Source organism: Papio anubis, chromosome 13 (genome assembly GCF_008728515.1).
Source record: "Papio anubis isolate 15944 chromosome 13, Panubis1.0, whole genome shotgun sequence".
Taxonomy (NCBI): Eukaryota; Metazoa; Chordata; class Mammalia; order Primates; family Cercopithecidae; genus Papio; species Papio anubis.
Genome location: NC_044988.1, coordinates 613366 through 628926, shown reverse-complemented (window position 1 = coordinate 628926; position 15561 = coordinate 613366). Strand labels below are relative to the sequence as shown.

General features: G+C 47.2%; 1 protein-coding gene and 1 pseudogene across 16 annotated transcripts in view; one reads left to right on the top strand and one right to left on the bottom strand.

Moving 5' to 3' along the window:
• Positions 1-15561, top strand: part of FANCC (FA complementation group C) — a 224328-nt gene that overhangs the window by 186233 nt on the left and 22534 nt on the right. For 15 of the 16 annotated variants that reach the window (XM_031654792.1, XM_031654794.1, XM_003912008.5 and 12 more), the window contains 3 exons: positions 2519-2675; positions 11028-11080; positions 12361-12460. In XM_031654792.1, coding sequence (XP_031510652.1) covers positions 2519-2675; positions 11028-11080; positions 12361-12460 — 310 coding nt within the window. The remainder of the gene's footprint in view (positions 1-2518; positions 2676-11027; positions 11081-12360; positions 12461-15561) is intronic. The other variant, XM_031654800.1, reaches the window with a different exon arrangement.
• Positions 13522-14120, bottom strand: LOC103878547 (annotated as a pseudogene).

The following is a 15561-nucleotide window of genomic DNA, read 5'->3' as shown; positions in this document are numbered from 1 at the left end:
TTATGACTGGAGCGTGACTCGTGTGCCTGCGTGACGTGCGGTGTCCGTCCGTTCCTGCCGCTGGCGGGCCGGGCCTGTGAATTTGCTGCTGCTCCCCGTGGCGGCCTCCCCGCCACCCGCGGGCGGGATGAATGACTCGTGGCTCTCGGCCAGGATGCGGTGCTGGCAGACGACCTCTCGCTGCAGTGAAACGCCTTTCCAGGGACACACAGACTCGTATTACACGGATCCGGGAAAAAGATGAGGCATGAGGAAGCCGGTCAAAGCCAGCGCTGCTGCTTGAGAAGGGAGGAGCCACTGAGCGGCGAGCTCTCCTCTTCAGAGCTTCCTGGCTCCATGATGGAAGCTACGCGCGCCCTCTCCACACCCAGGGGCGCTCTGCTCCCCGCCGATTACCGGACAGGAACCCTCCCCGGGGCTCCACCGATGCGGCTGGAATTGGCTGACCACCTGGGTGGAAAAGCCTTTCCTCTTCACGAGGGCCATAGGCACAGGCACGGCGTCAATCCGCCCGCTGTTCCGCGGAGCCCAGGCCCGGCTTCCTGCACCCCTCCAGAGCTCACTGCAACCTCAGCCCCCCGGCTTCAGGTCTTACCAGCCGCGAGTCCTGGTCCTCTCTGACCTCGGCTGCCTCTTCTGTGCGAGGAAGGGATAATTTTGTACCTGTTTTGTCGGGCTGTTCTGGGGATTCAAGTGCAAGCGAAACAGCATCATTCCAGCCCCTGCTGCTCAGCCTCTCCCACTCCTCTGCGCCTTGCCCGGCGGCAGCCTTTCAGGAGCACGCTAGGCCCCACCTCTGGGCCGCCAGTCCTCTGAAGTCCTGTCTCCAGTCCTGACTTCACCTCCACTCCTCTCCTCCCTCCGCCACGCGCTCCCATCCAGGGCCTGCCCGGCACACCCAGGGTTCCTTCGCCCTCTGCGGCACTGCTCAGAGGCACACTTCCTGCCCGAGGCCTGTGTCGTGTTGTGCTCTGGGGACAGCGTCCTCTGCTTCTGCGCCTCTTGCCATCTGCAGCTGCTCCTCCTCCCCTGCCTGCCTCTCCACTCAGAGCTTCCTCCCTTGGGGTTCTGTCACCCAAATGTGTACCTTCAGCCCATACCTCTCCCGGAGCTTCCACCTTGGATATTCAAGGACCTGTTGAATGTCTGCTTGATTGTGCCTCAGACACTCCAAATCCACACACTTCAAACTGATCTCTTAGTAAATCCTCCAGAAATCATTTCTTCCCTTCTTTTCATCTGAGTACATGGCATGTCCAGTATTGGGGGGGTGTGGCACCATGGCATTCATCTGAGTACATGGCATGTCCAGTATTGAGGGGGTGTGGCACCATGGCAGGGCTTTGCCAGGTGTGGGAGGTGGGGAGATGAGGAACGGGGCCTGCTGGTGGGTCCTGGACAAGTTGAAGCTCAGGGTGTGAGCGGGAGATCACATTTATATATATATATAAATTTTTTTTTTTTTTAAGGAACCTTTGATTCCCAGTCCTACTAACCTATCCAGTGTCATACTTAAGGTCCAGTGCACCAACTGGGCTATAACCACCATATATGAAGTTGGATTTTTTTCTTTTGAGATAAGGTCTTGCTCTTTTGCCCAGGTTGGAGTGCAGCGATGTGAACACGGCTCACTATAGCCTCAGCCTCCTGGGCTCTAGCAATCCTCCTGCCTTAGCCTCCCAAGTAGCTGGGATTACAGGTGTGACATCACCATGCCAGGCTAATTTTTTTAAAAACATTTTTTTTGTAGATGCAGGGCCTCACTGTTTGACCAAGCTGGTCTTGAACTCCTGGGCTCAAGTGGTCCTTCCACCTCAGTCTCTCCAAGTATTGGGATTGTAGGTGTGAGCCACTGCATCTGGCCTTGAAATTGTTAGAAATATTTTCAACTTTCAAGCAACCGATTACAGTTACAGTTATTGAATGTTTATGTGCCAAGCCCTGTGCTAATCTCTGCAGGTGTGTTGTTGCATTTCATCCTTACAAGAACACTGTGAAGGAGATAGGCCCATTTTACGGATGAATAAACTGAGGTGAACTTCCCCAAGATCATACAATTAGTAGGTAGTGGCGCTGGGACTGAAACCCAGGTCCATGTCCCTATTGTGAGGCATGATGACACACGTTTGAACACGCTTATTTCTTCAGTTAGGGACTGGGCATCACAAGGCCTTTCCATCCCGTTTTTTATCACTCCCTCTTTCTTCCATCAGTAGACATTTGCTTATTCTTTTTGAAAGCAATTTTTTTCCTAAGCATTTCTGATTTCTTAAGGTGAGTTGAAGTGGAAGCATATTCACATTATTTTGCAAATGAGTACTTGGTAAATGTTCACTGGTTCTATACATTATTAGCCACTGCGCTGACCGTGAGGAGAAGTCGTCTCACAAACTGGATTAGTGATAGCATTTTGAACTTTCTTAATCTTTTTTCAGTAAGAATCTTCTTTCTTCAGTAAGAATCTTCTTTTTTCAGTAAGCCATTTCTACTTAAAATTTTGTTTCTTTCTTTCTGAAAGGAAGAAGATTTCTCTCCCCATGTCGGCTGTAGTCTGCCTCTGGCTTCGGCACCTTCCCAGCCTTGAAAAAGCAATGCTGCATCTTTTTGAAAAGCTAATCTCCAGTGAGAGAAATTGTCTGCGAAGGATCGAATGCTTTATAAAAGATTCATCGCTGGTACGTGCTGGGCTTTGATGGAGGGAAAAAATCCTTGAAGGAGATGCTGGGAATCATTTCTTTTAGTCAGAGAATGAAAGGGGGGGATGTAAACAGAAGAGCAATTGGAACCTTTATAAATAATCATGTATTTACATTTTATATTTGAAATCACTAACGTAGGGGCTTTTCTGCATCCTTGGAGCATGCAGGGAGAGATTCGAGGTTTACTTGATTGATGTGCCATATATCACATGTTCACAAGAATTGACATTTGCACAACAGACTTTTTAAAAACAGTATTTATTATTTCAGCATGGAAAATAAGTTTTTAGAAATGAACTTATGGGTAAGAGGAGGAATCAATTAAAAACATTCAAAAAATAAACTTTTAGCTCTTCACTAGAGGAAAGGTGAAATACTCGAGAGACACAAAACCCCAGAAAAATGGTTAAAGCAGCAGAACCTGCTAAGACTTCTGTAAGTTTTCTTTTGGTGTGAGGCCACCTGCCTTCACCCTCCCCTGTGCAGTGATGCTGGCTCCCTTCCCCCTCAGGACTGTGCAGCCGGGAACTCCAGCCCACGTGGACATCCACCTCCGGGCCCGGTGTCTGGCACCCTGGGCTCTCAGTGGCCCTCGCCACCACTGACTCGCCAGTCATCTTCCTTCGTGGGAAGCAGCTCTGTGGGACTGGAGCACATTTTGTAGGACGGGAATAAAGACCAAGGCACCCTGAAAAAACGATTCAGAAACCTGCAGTTGCTTTGTCTTCCAGGAGCCCCAGTGGACTCTGCCCTGTTTCCCTTTAGCTTTCGGAACCTGCAGCGATGTGGCACAGAGATTGCCTTCCACCTCTTCCTGCTTCCTACAAGCAGAGAAAGTGAGTTCCGAGAGCCACAGGGAACAGTTCGGTCTTTAGTTGTTGGCCGGGACTCTGGGAAGGAGGGAGTGTTCACCCTCGCCCTTGAGCTGAGACTGAGGAAGTCTCTGAGGTTGGCTGTGCCCACTTGTCCTACCTCCTAGAGGCTTGTTTAGTGCAGCTGGGACTTCTGTGCTCTTTCTTTCCCTTTCTAGTTGCAGACTGTCTAAGGGAATCCTAATGGAATCAGTTGCCTTCCTCCTCGATCCCGTTTCTCCCCTTGTTTCATGGCCCCTTTCACCCTTCCCCTCGGCCTCCCAGGGCGACGTGAGTAGGGTTGCGGGTGCTGACAGCCACGCTGTTCTCACCCATACCTCAGGCTGCACACACTGATCCCACCTGACTTGAACGTTTGCCATGATAGAAGAGAAAGGAAGACATGTGTATATTAAGACTGAGAGCGCCCAAAGAGATTTCTTAAGGATAATTACTACCTAACCTTACCATCCAAAAGAGTCGTATATTAAGGCAAGAAATAGGAATGCACCTTATTTTAAATGATTGCAGTACAATTCAAAATAAATCACGACTTTCAGAAGCCCTCTGACAGCCCATTCCTGGTGATTCAAGGTCATAAATTACCTCTATTGCCCACTAAATCTGTTTCTAACTGACATGCGCATACTAGGACTTCAGTTTCTCTGGGCCCTTTTCAGTGGCAAAATATAGTAACTGGGCTATGTGCTTGCTCCCAGGGTGCTTATGACATTTTCTTTAAGTCTTCTCCCTGTTGAGAAATTCTAGTCCCATTGCCTTTTCTCCAGCCTTTCCTTAATCCTTGGATTCTTCTCTGAACCTTCTCCATGTCCTTTTCGCCTGCGGTCCTCATGCCTGAGTAGCACTGTGGTGAGCACAGCAGATGCAAGACAGCGAACGCAGGCTGTCCCATTGCACATCACTGTATAATGCTCAGTCTCCAGTTTGTAGTTTACAGTAATCTTCCGCTGACTTACAAAAGCTTTTATCAGGATCATGTGTGCAGAAATTCAGAGCTTCTATTATGGCTAAAGGGGGATTCTAGAGGGTGTTATTTGGTTTAATGTATTGTGGCACTGGCAGGATGTGACCTCTCTGCGCCTCATGGTTCCAGGAGGTAATTACAATACAGACGATGAGTGGAAGCCCCTGATTGGTGTGGGCTGTTCTCCTCAGCATCCCGGGCCTGCAGTGCCAGAAAGCCAGGCAGGCTGGAATAGGCCTGTGATGTGGCTAAGTGACTGCAGGGGTAACCTGAAGAGCCCTGCTTCCTAATTGCATCATCTGATTCATTTATCGCAGTGCAGCATCTTGGTGCAGTGACAGGACTGTACAGAAGTATCAGAGAGATCTCTGAGACTCAGATAGCACGAGACTGCTGCGCCGTGCTCCAGCGGAAACCTGATGCCTATTACATTAGGGTTGGATTCCGAGAGTAATTAAAGTGTGATGGTCTACATAACTTGTGTTTTATATAGAGCACTGTTAATTATGTTTCTCTCTCTTGGGACTATCCAGAATGAGTCCTGGAAATTCTGTAGTTACCAAAATGTAGCAAAAACAAAAGATAAAATTGTGGTACAGGTTGTACAAAGTGAAATGACCTTCCACATGTTCTTTGGCCTCTTGGACTCGCAGGTCTGGTATTTTCCATTAAGACCATGAATAATGAGGGATTAGTCTCTTATTACCTGAGTTCCAAATGACTGTGTATGTATTTAACATCTAAAATGAAAGAGAAGTTTTCAAAGCCCGTTCACTTTTGAGGCTTCCCCTTTGGCTTCCGTGCGGTAGACCGGACTGCCCTCGAGTCATGCTGTCCGCCACAGTTGGTGGCTCCTACATCAAGCGAGGTATTAGCCCTAGATGGTCATTTACTGTACAGACGGAAACTTTTCAAAAGCAGATGGTCTTGTGTTTCCCTTGACAGCACGGGCACAGGAAGACCATAATCCGTAGCTTCAGACCTGACCTTAAAAACTGATGTCAGCCACAGCAGTGAAAGCCCCTTGTTAATTATGCTGCCTCCTTGGCATTGTTCGGTTTCCCAAGGCTGGCCCCAAATTAGAAGGATGTTATGTTTTCTAGTTACAGTTCTGTTTGTGGAGCCCAGAAAGCTATTGTTTGGATTCCACATTGGAATGAAAAGTGTCTGCAGGGTGTCAGGGTGGCACTGTGCTTTGCTGGCAAGCTGCATGCCAGGGCTGGAAGGTACCCGGTTCCTATGCCCTCCCTTTCGTTCCTTTGCCAGCAGAGCCCACCCGCAGCTGGGTCCAGAGGAGTTAGCCTCATCTTCCCAGGCGGACTTGTCCCCAAAAGAAAAGGAGCAGAGGAGGCACCCAGCTGAGTGTTCTGTTTCTGTTTCACTAATAGTTGATATCAGAATATGCTTCATTTTCTCTCCTACCTAAAAATCTTTATGGTGCAATTCAGAAGATTTATCTAATAAGAACTTAAGAATAAAAAGCATCTAGATACCTCAGTATATATCCTCCTTGGTATGGGATAGGATGTGTTTTTTTCCTCATTCTCCAGGTAGCTATTATAGCACTTCAGAAAGAAAAAGAAACTTCCTTTACACAGACTCCCAGTGTGCAGCTCCTCCTTGGTAAAATGCTGTGCTGAAGAGTTCACTCCACATCCTGGGTGATATCGTCAGTTTGCCGTGCTTAAGTAGCTTTTCAGTAACATGCCAGGGTTTTCTTTTCCTGCTATTTCAGTCTTTTCAGCACTTCCTTTTGAGCTCTTTAATGTGGTGCATGTAATTGAACAAGCGCTGGAGTAGATAATTTAGCAGTGGTCCAGTAGTGCTGGCTGATGTGTGTTGCTAAAAGCTGGAAGAGTCTGCGTCTTGGACTGGAGTTGCACTTTCCAGAATTAGCCTCAGGGGGGCACCAGATCCTCCAGCATCGTTTCTGTGAAGACAGAGGCCCACACTGCAAGTTTCCTTGCAATGGAATTGCAGTTGGAATTGCAATTGGGGATGCAGACCTTGTGGCCAGAGATGAAGGGAGAGAGGAAAAAACCCCGAAACAAAGCAGGGATGGACCTAGGGGTCATTGCCACTCAGGCTGAGCTGTGAAGCAGCAGGTGGCCAGGAGCTTTCTTCCGGCCTGGGCTACCCTGGCTAATTGGATAGAGGCCACTGGGCAAGGCTAGGACTTCAGGCAGGGGTAGGGGGCTGGGGAGGGGGTGCTGGGCATCCCTGTGCCTCCCACTTCTGTGTCCAAATACGGAGGAGAGCTCATGTAAATTTAAGACGCAAAAGTACATTTGGTACTTGTTAAGTTCTTAAGCCCAGGAATGACAGATTTATCACTAATTAAACAATAACTGCATTATGGAGTACTGAAAAAATTGTTTGTGTATAAACAACATCTGGTAAAGATTAAAAAGAAAGAATAATTTTTCCAAGCTCCAATTTGTTAAAAGGAACCTGAATGTTTTAAAACAAAATAGATCTGAAAATGTAAAAGGGATATTTAGAGTCTTATGTTTAGTATTTTGAAAATAGAAAAGAAGCAAATGGCATAATAAAAAATACATATTTATAAAGGTGCCTCATAGTACATGATAGATATAAAGGTTTTGTATAAATAGGTTTTGCTCAAGCCAAATCATGTTTCAATTCAATAGAGGAGTTCACTGGTGAAATGACTCTTATGGAGAATCTTCTTTTTAAGAAGAAAGGCATTTTGTGGTGAATATGCACATATTAACAGCAAGGGCTTCCCACTGTGGAGAGAACAGTGGCTCGGAAACAGCTACACAGTGGGACGGGATTGTCCAGCTGCTGGGTAAACTGGAGGGGAAGCTGCCCATTAGCTGATTCTTTAAATGACCCATTTCCTAAGTAAATATTTAAACTGCATGCAAGTACATGAAAATACCAGGAAAGAATCTATGCCAGGCTTAATGAACTTCAGCTTCTCTGTCATCTGCTATTTCCCTCTTTATTTTTAAGGCGAATATACCTATGAAAGGTGATAGATGGAAAGTACTTGATAATTTTTTCTGTTGCTTCACCGCCTTTTTATTTTTTCTAAAAGGGATTTGCTTTTGTCTGTGAATTACCTTAAATCATAGTCCAATTTCCCTTTTTGGTTTGTTTTCTCTCCCTCTCCTCTTCCCTATTCTCTCTCTCTCTCTCACTCTCTCACACACACACACACACACACACACACACACAATCAGCAAATGACAGAAAAAAAGAAATGCTTCTTCCTGAGAATTCTGTTTTTCTGCGTTCTCAGGCCTCTTTCAAGTGGCAAGTGGCTTGTAATATTCACTGGTGAGTCGGTATGAAAATAACAGCTTAAGTAAACATCAAGGACCGGACACAAGAGCCTGTGTAATTTGCACAGTTCATGGTGCAGAGTGACAAGTTGGTCTCTCCCTTGCCTGTCCTCCAAAACAGGCATTGAGACCGTGGTGATTGTGTATCGACTCCATGCTGTCCTCCAAAACAGGCATTGAGACCGTGGTGATTGTGTATCGACTCCATGCTGACTTTGTCTTCCTTTGTGTTTTGAGGGATGAAGATGGCCATCTTTCTAGGTGGAGGGGAGATGATGCAGTTTGGGGTAGCCGTGAGGGGAGATGAGAGGGAAAGCACTCATCAGCCCAAGGGGATGCACACCCAGCAGAACCATTGGGTCTATAGGAGAAGGAAGGCAGAACCCAGAGCTCTCCATCGTTGCCCCCCTAGTCATCCTGGGCATTCAGTGAAAAGACTAGGGGAAATAGGGAAGGACGAGACTCGTGTTATTGAAGTCCTCCTGCTGACATAGCTCCCCTCGAGTTGAAATGATCTGCCCGTGGAAATCGTTAGGCCAGATGGAGAAGAGAGAGCTTGAGAAGGAACAGATTTTGGTAGGATGGAGAAAAACAAACAGATGGAAACCACAAAAGGTTTATTTTCTTTCCTCGCTTTTATAGAAAAGATAATGGCCCCGGTCATGGGGCTTTGGAGCCCTGGGCTGCAGCGTGACCTCTGGTGTGTTACCGGAGTGCCCCACCCTACACATAAAACAGGATTCACAGAGGTTAGACGCCTGCATCATCACTTAGAGGAGGCTACAGACATTTAGGGGGGAAGATACTTCGGCTTCCAAAGAAGCGTGTATTAAAACCTTAATTCTATTTGGAAGATTATCTTGATAAGAAAAGCAGCTTAAGATTGCTTTTGTGATTTGATGTCGCTGGGACACAAGCCTGACCTGTAGTACTCCAGTCCTCATGAGGGGACTCACTGACCCTGAAATTATGTGCTCAGAAAGTATAAAGAGTCTCATTTTAAAAGCCATCGGTGAGGGGTGCAGATGAGAAGGAGCTGTTCACAGCTGTGGGGCGGAAAGGGAGACTGGTTTTCAAATCAAAATCTCTGCCGTTGCTGTTTCCGCAGGTTCCCCTGCCTCCTGGTCTTTTATCTGTTTTAAAAGCCAAAATGGGTTGTGGAAGCAGGCTGAGAGTAGCCAAGGGTCTGAAATATTTGGAAAGAAAGAAATCTAAGAGGAGAGTCCATCTGTATGGGAAAGAACAAGCAGATTCCACACAGCCAGCAAACATTTAAAACATCGGACGGAGCGATTTTGCTAGAAAACAGCTCACAGCAGAAGAGCACATCCAAGCGCTCACTCTCTTCTGACGAACGGAGTTAGAGCTGGCTTCCTTGCTGCCCCAGTGGTTTTCATGGTAGCCCTAATCTACACATCTGATCATTTTCTTTGCTGTTTGGAAATCACTATAATTAGTATGGAATGATTCTGTACTATCATCAGACCTATAGAATGGCTCTGGGATAGTTTGACTATTTAGAAAAAAGAAATTCAGTTTTGCCATTTTCAAGTTTGATCTTATCAATGCATTTCCAGGCTCTTTCTTGTCTGTCTGCCTGTGGGCACCAAAGAGTGCTATTTGATCTTAAACACTCTTATTCAATAGGCATGTTGTCGTGCAAACTTTGAAAATTGCTCTGGCAAACTTCGATGAATCACATTTCTTCAAGACATACAGTTGCTTTCCCCTTGTTTTATTTTTTTCGTTATGAATGCATAGAAACGTTGTTTTCCGTGCTTATATCCAGTGACCGCTTAATAACTGTTGTTATTTACAGTGAGACTGGGCAGCAGGAGATTCACTCACATGCCTGAGTTCAAAGCCACGAAATAACCTGCCTCTTCTCTCTCCAACCGTGGTCCTGCCAAATTATTTTCTTGCATAGATAATGAATTTATCTGTAAGAGTTTCAAGTTCCTTTTAGATAAAAATGCACATCAGTGAAGGAGGAGGGAGCACAGATTATTTAAAGAGTAGGACGTTTTAACTTGCAGATTAGAAATCCTGAGATAATTAAAGGGCGATTTTCCTGTCCTGGACAAGGGGCGGAGCTGCTACCTGGAGCCCGGCGGGGCCGGCAGTGCTGGCGAGTGGCCGCTAGAGGGCGCGGGCTCGGTGTCCGCGGGCGGCCGCGGGGAGGGCGGAGCTGCCTCAGTGTGCGCCGGGGCACGGGGCGGAGCGGACGGGGCGGATGGGGCGGATGGGGCCTGCCAACAGCGTTTCCCGAAGCTATGGTCATAGCACGTGCAGCACGACTGAATTTCCGGGAGCCCCGATCCACCTGCGCGCCGGAGCCGCCCCGCGGTGACTGCGCATGCGCGGAATCCCCCGGTCTGAGGGCGGCCGCTCCGTGGAACCGTCTCCCCGCCGCGTCTGCGGACACGCGCCTTCCACGAAGCCGCTCTGGTGCCAGAAACATCACGGACCCTGCTATAAAGGGCCTGTTTTGGAACACAAATGGGCGTTTGCATCGGGCATCGTCTCCTACTTTGAGCTCTGGCCAGAACCATAGGGAACCGGGGATTGGGCCGGGGAAGCTGCCCCCAGCTCCCGGGGCTTCCGCAGAGCAGTGATCGGAACCCACGGCCGGAACATCAAGGGGAAGTTAGAGAAGTTAGATGCCTTTTACTGTTCTTCACGAACCCGCTTTTCGTCTTAAATCACGTAAGCTGTTCAGTGCACTAAGATGCATGTGATTGAGTCCGGCGTGGTGGTCGCTGGTTTGCCAGTAATAATTCTGCATTACCGGGTACCCATGACCGAATTCGCAGGAAGGAGCAGGCTGCAGGCACGGCCCGACCTGGAGGCACGGGAGCCCCCGCATGCGGGCAGAGGATGTGTAAGTTTCCGTAGTACCTACTGATCCTGTATTATGGATCGCCTGAGCTTTTGTAGAAAACGTGGGACATACAGGAGTATACAGAGGAATATACAGGAAGCCTGTACCCGTGCCCAGGAGACCACCGTCTGCACTTGTGTGTGGGGTGTTTTCAGTCCAGCAGTGCTGCTGTTTTCTAACCAAAAGGAATATGCCAGTGTTCTGGACATGAGCAGTTCCCGATAACTCCTGGGGCTGATAATAGCAAGTTTGTGAGAAAGTGCCTGCGATATTTCACCACCTCCTGGTCTCCTTTTACAGCCTCAAGCAGCCTGCCACCCTGCCATATTCCGGGTTGTTGATGAGATGTTCAGGTAAATGTTACACTGTTTCTTCTAGTAATTGATGCAAAAAAGGTTCCATTTCCAAACATGAAAAGAAAATGCTGTGGTAGTCTCTGGCTGTACCACAGGGAAATTAGAGTTTCTGATTCCCTCCTATTCCTCTGAGCTTTGTGGTAATTAGAGGTAAAAACTAAAAAATCAGTGTAAATTTAAAGGCCAGTGCCTAAGAATTAAGATAACTTTCTTTTCTTTAGCCTTTAAAGATTCTAATAATAGAAACACAGAATTGAGTTAGATATTAATATCATGAAATATTCATGTAGGATTTTTCTCAGCTCAGAATAAAGGGTAGCAATATACTCCCTTCACCACGTGAGGGCTGACCAATCTTTTTAAAAGACTTTAAAGCTAAAGAAAGCCAAGAAAAATAAATAAATAGTCGTTCTTAACAGAGCTCTTCTGTGGGGCAAAATACACCTTGCGTGTTCTCTTACAACACATTGAATGTTTATTTTGAAAATACGAGTACTTCTTGGAAAATGCATTAGATTTACAGACGGCAAGAGACGAGGAGCTCATAGCCATGAAGCTGAGCTGTGGTTGGCAGTTATGGGAGTTTTAACCATGGAGTACTAAGACTGGACCCAGCTGGGGAGCTTGTCAACCTGGAGTGTCCCAGCCCCTCTTCAGGGGAACCCGTATCAGCTCTCTCTCTAGTCCCTCCCACCTAATACACAGCAGCAGAGGCTGCAGGGCAGACTGCAGACTTTGGGGAAAGGAATTTTTACAGTAATGACTGTTTAGGGTTTAAAGCTAGCAAAATTTGAGGGTTTTTTTTTTTTTTTTTTTTTTTTTTTTTAAACAAACAAAGAAAAATTAATTGTATGAAAATGCACGGAAACCAAACCAGGTACAGGTACACACAGATTCTTTTCCTACTTTGCTGGGTGGATGGACCAAGCCATTTCTCCACTTGTGAAAGCAGAATGTTGATGTTGCGTGTCCAGGCATACAATACAAAAATATTGGTACAGAGTATGTACGCCTGTATGGAAGGCATTTGCATTTGCTTAATAATTTAAGAACCAAGAAAGAGAGCTCTACACATTGCACTTTTAAAGAAAATATTTACAAAAGAGAGCAACAGATTTATTCTGCTTTCCCACAAGGACTGAAATCTGATGACTTGAGATACTGCTGAAGCTTATGGCACAAAAAAAGTGTTTCCACTCTTCCCTTATACAGTACAGGTTTTTATGTTTGCCGGATTACTTGTTAAACGTGTTCTGATCTGACTTTGCATTGTTCAGGTGTGCACTCCTGGAAACCGATGGGGCCCCGGAAATCATAGCCACTATTCAAGTGTTTATGCAGTGCTTCCTAGAAGCTCTGGAGAAAGAAAACAAGCAGGTTTGTTACATTGCATCTGTTACTCGTTCATCCCAAAGAATAAGAGGCTGTTGGGAGTATTTTGGACAAGAGCACTTTATTTTCAGTAATTCTGATGGACTGTTTTGCTCACAAAGAAAGGTTCAGAATGAGTCCCCCAACAAAGGTTAAACCATTTTAACTTAACACAAATCAAGATCTGTCTGTCCCGTGCCCTGGTACCCACAGGCATCTGTCTACTGTTGTATCTGAGAACTCTGTCAAGCCAGCATGCGTGGCCCTGTGCTGTGCGCTGTCTGCCGAGTGGGACACTGCCCTCTGGCTGCATCTGAGCCTCCCGGGTCCGCAGGAGGTGTCCTGGGGTCTGTATGGCATGCACTGAATAGGAAAGGGCGTTTATTGCAAAGCAGTCCTGGACATTCTTCATTATTTGCATGTTTATTCTTATCAGAGACCCAAATGTGAATTGGATTCCAGGAAAGGAGGTGGTAAGAGTGACTGGGAAAGGCTTGACTAACTAGAGGAGGAGCGAGGAAGGGCAGTGAGCAGGAGGTGTGTGTTAGGCACAGTCAGTAAACCAAAGGCCAGGCCTGAACCGTGCAGAAGATTGTGCTCCAGGTCCCCAGCAGCAGAGGCTGGGCAACAGCTGCCAAGGGTCACTGACCAATTAGAGTGACCTCGTGAAACAGCAACCTTTGCTACCAGAGAGCTTTCACCTTTCAGCATTTTATTTGGCCTTGATTTCTGACGGCCACAGAAGTAATGTTTATGGGACATATTGCCTGTCGAGAGCGGTGCTGGTCCAGCGCATCTCATCTGTGGAGTATGTCACGGCCCCTGTGAAGCTCTCTGCAGTTTGACTTCTGAGAGCAGAGCTACAGTGCTTGGCTCCACCGGATCACACCCTCGTCAATGTCAAACAGATCTCTTAGGTTTTAGCTGATATTTCTACTTTTTCTTTTTCTTTTTTTTTTTTTTTTTGAGACAAGGTTTCACTCTGTCACCCAGGCTGGAGTGCAGTGATGTGATCTCAGCTCACCGCAGTCTCAACCCCCCACACTCAGGTGATCCTCACACTTTAGCGCCCGTGAGTAGCTGGGACCACAGGTGCACGCCACCACACATGGCTACTTTTTGTATTTTTTTATTAAGTGCAGTTTCCATTTTATTTTTCTCCAGAGAATAGTCCGTCTTCAGTCCTTAAGGACTCAGCTGCTTATGTGGGCTTTGGTGGGGGACGTGGGACAGCACCCGCAGGTCTAAATCGGGGTAGGGGTGTTCGGTCCTTGTGGGCTTCATGAGATCAATTCCTGACTAGTTTGCTGTGAATTGCACAACTCGGTACTGTAGCTTCACGTACAGCTTGGGAAGCACATAGGCATCGAAGACGCCTGCTTCAGAAATGCCCCTGACTGCTGTGGCCTCCACTATGTTTCCAATGACGAATTGCTTAATGGCCTTGTCCTTGGGCACACATGGGGCACAGTTCGTGCAGCAAATAGGCTGCACGTGGCCGCGGCCCTTTTTGGCACGACCGTTGTTCCTTCTTTTCTTCGTCATCTTGGAGGCACGGACTGGAGGGAGCACTCATTTTTGCATTTTTATTAGAGATGGGGTTTTATCATGTTGCCCAGGCTGGTCTCAAACTCCGGGGCTCAAGCAGTCTTCCCACCTTGGCCTCCCGAAGTGCTGGGATTACAGGTGTGAGCCACCACACCCAGCCTGTTTCTGCTTTTTATAACAACAATATATATTTATTTTATTTTTTGAGACAGGGTCTCACTCTGTCACCTAGGCTGGAGTGCAGTGGTGTGATCATGGCTCACTGCAGCCTTTGGCTTCCTGGGCTCAAACGATCCTCCCACCTTAGCCTCCCGAGTAGTTGGGACCACTCAGCCACCACGCTGAGCTAATTTTTAGATTTTTTTTTGTGGAAATGGAGTCTCTCTGTTACCCAGGCTGGTCTCGAACCCCTGGGTTCAAGGGATCCTCCCACCTTGGCCTCCCAAGGTGCTGGGATTCCAGGCTTGAGCCACTGTGCCTGGCCAACAATAAACATCTGTGATTTATTTTTTCCCACCCTCACTTTCCCTGGAGAAGTTAGCTGGGCTGTAGCAAGCTGCGCTCTCCGTGGTCCCACCTAGAGTTTTGGAGGCGGCTCAGCTGGAAGGCACGGCTGGTCCTCACGGTTATTTTAAGCCTAACTGTCAATGTCTTTATAGTCCCCATTAGGAACGGGCCTCTAGGGAGTCTCACCTCGGCCTCGCGGAGCACACCTGGGTTGGAGCAGTGGCCGCGGAGGAACGCCACCGTGCTCTTTAGGCTTAGCTCACGCCTGTTTTTCTTCTTGGCTTCACCCTCAGCCTCTGATTTGGCCGTGGCCACTATGGATTGGGACTGATGTTGCAGTTGCTTTTAATTGAGAACAGTGCCCTGACCAGGCATACGTATCTAAGGACGTGGGACCACACATGGGGTCCTGGTGTGAGGCAGGGCAGGGATCCGAAAGCAAACAGGAATTCTCCACCCTCACCTTCAGCTCAACAAAGGAGAGCAAAGTCTCTTCGTTTTGCCGATGACTGCATAGGTGTCTGTTAGTTTATTTCTCTTCCTAGAGCTGTTTCTGCGTGCCTGCCTTTTTAACTGATGGCTGTCCGCATCTGTTGACCCTCTGCCTTCTTGAGTGTCCAATTTTAGCTAATCAAAACCCCTCATGTCATATTTGGTAGATGCATGACCCTCTTTTCTCTCTGTGGTTTATTCATTAATTCTTTCTTATTAAAATGAATATCTGTAAACCTGCTATCTAATCATCTGAATACATGTCTATACACATACTCCTCCTTGCCTCTCTCCCTCCAGGTAACCTCTGGTTTGAATTTTATGTTTATTATTCCTTTGCTCTTTCTAAAGGTAGTTTGATCACATATATATGACTGCCTAAACAATGTTTTGTTTAGTTTCGGTTGTTTTTGCACTTTATAAAACAAACAGGAGCAGCATACTGTGTGCAGTCTTTTGAGACTTGCTTTTCCACTCAGCAAAGACTGCTTGACGTTGCCATGTGTGGCTGTGGGGAAGTGTTGTTATGCACAGTCCATGTGAAAACGTGTGGCGGTACA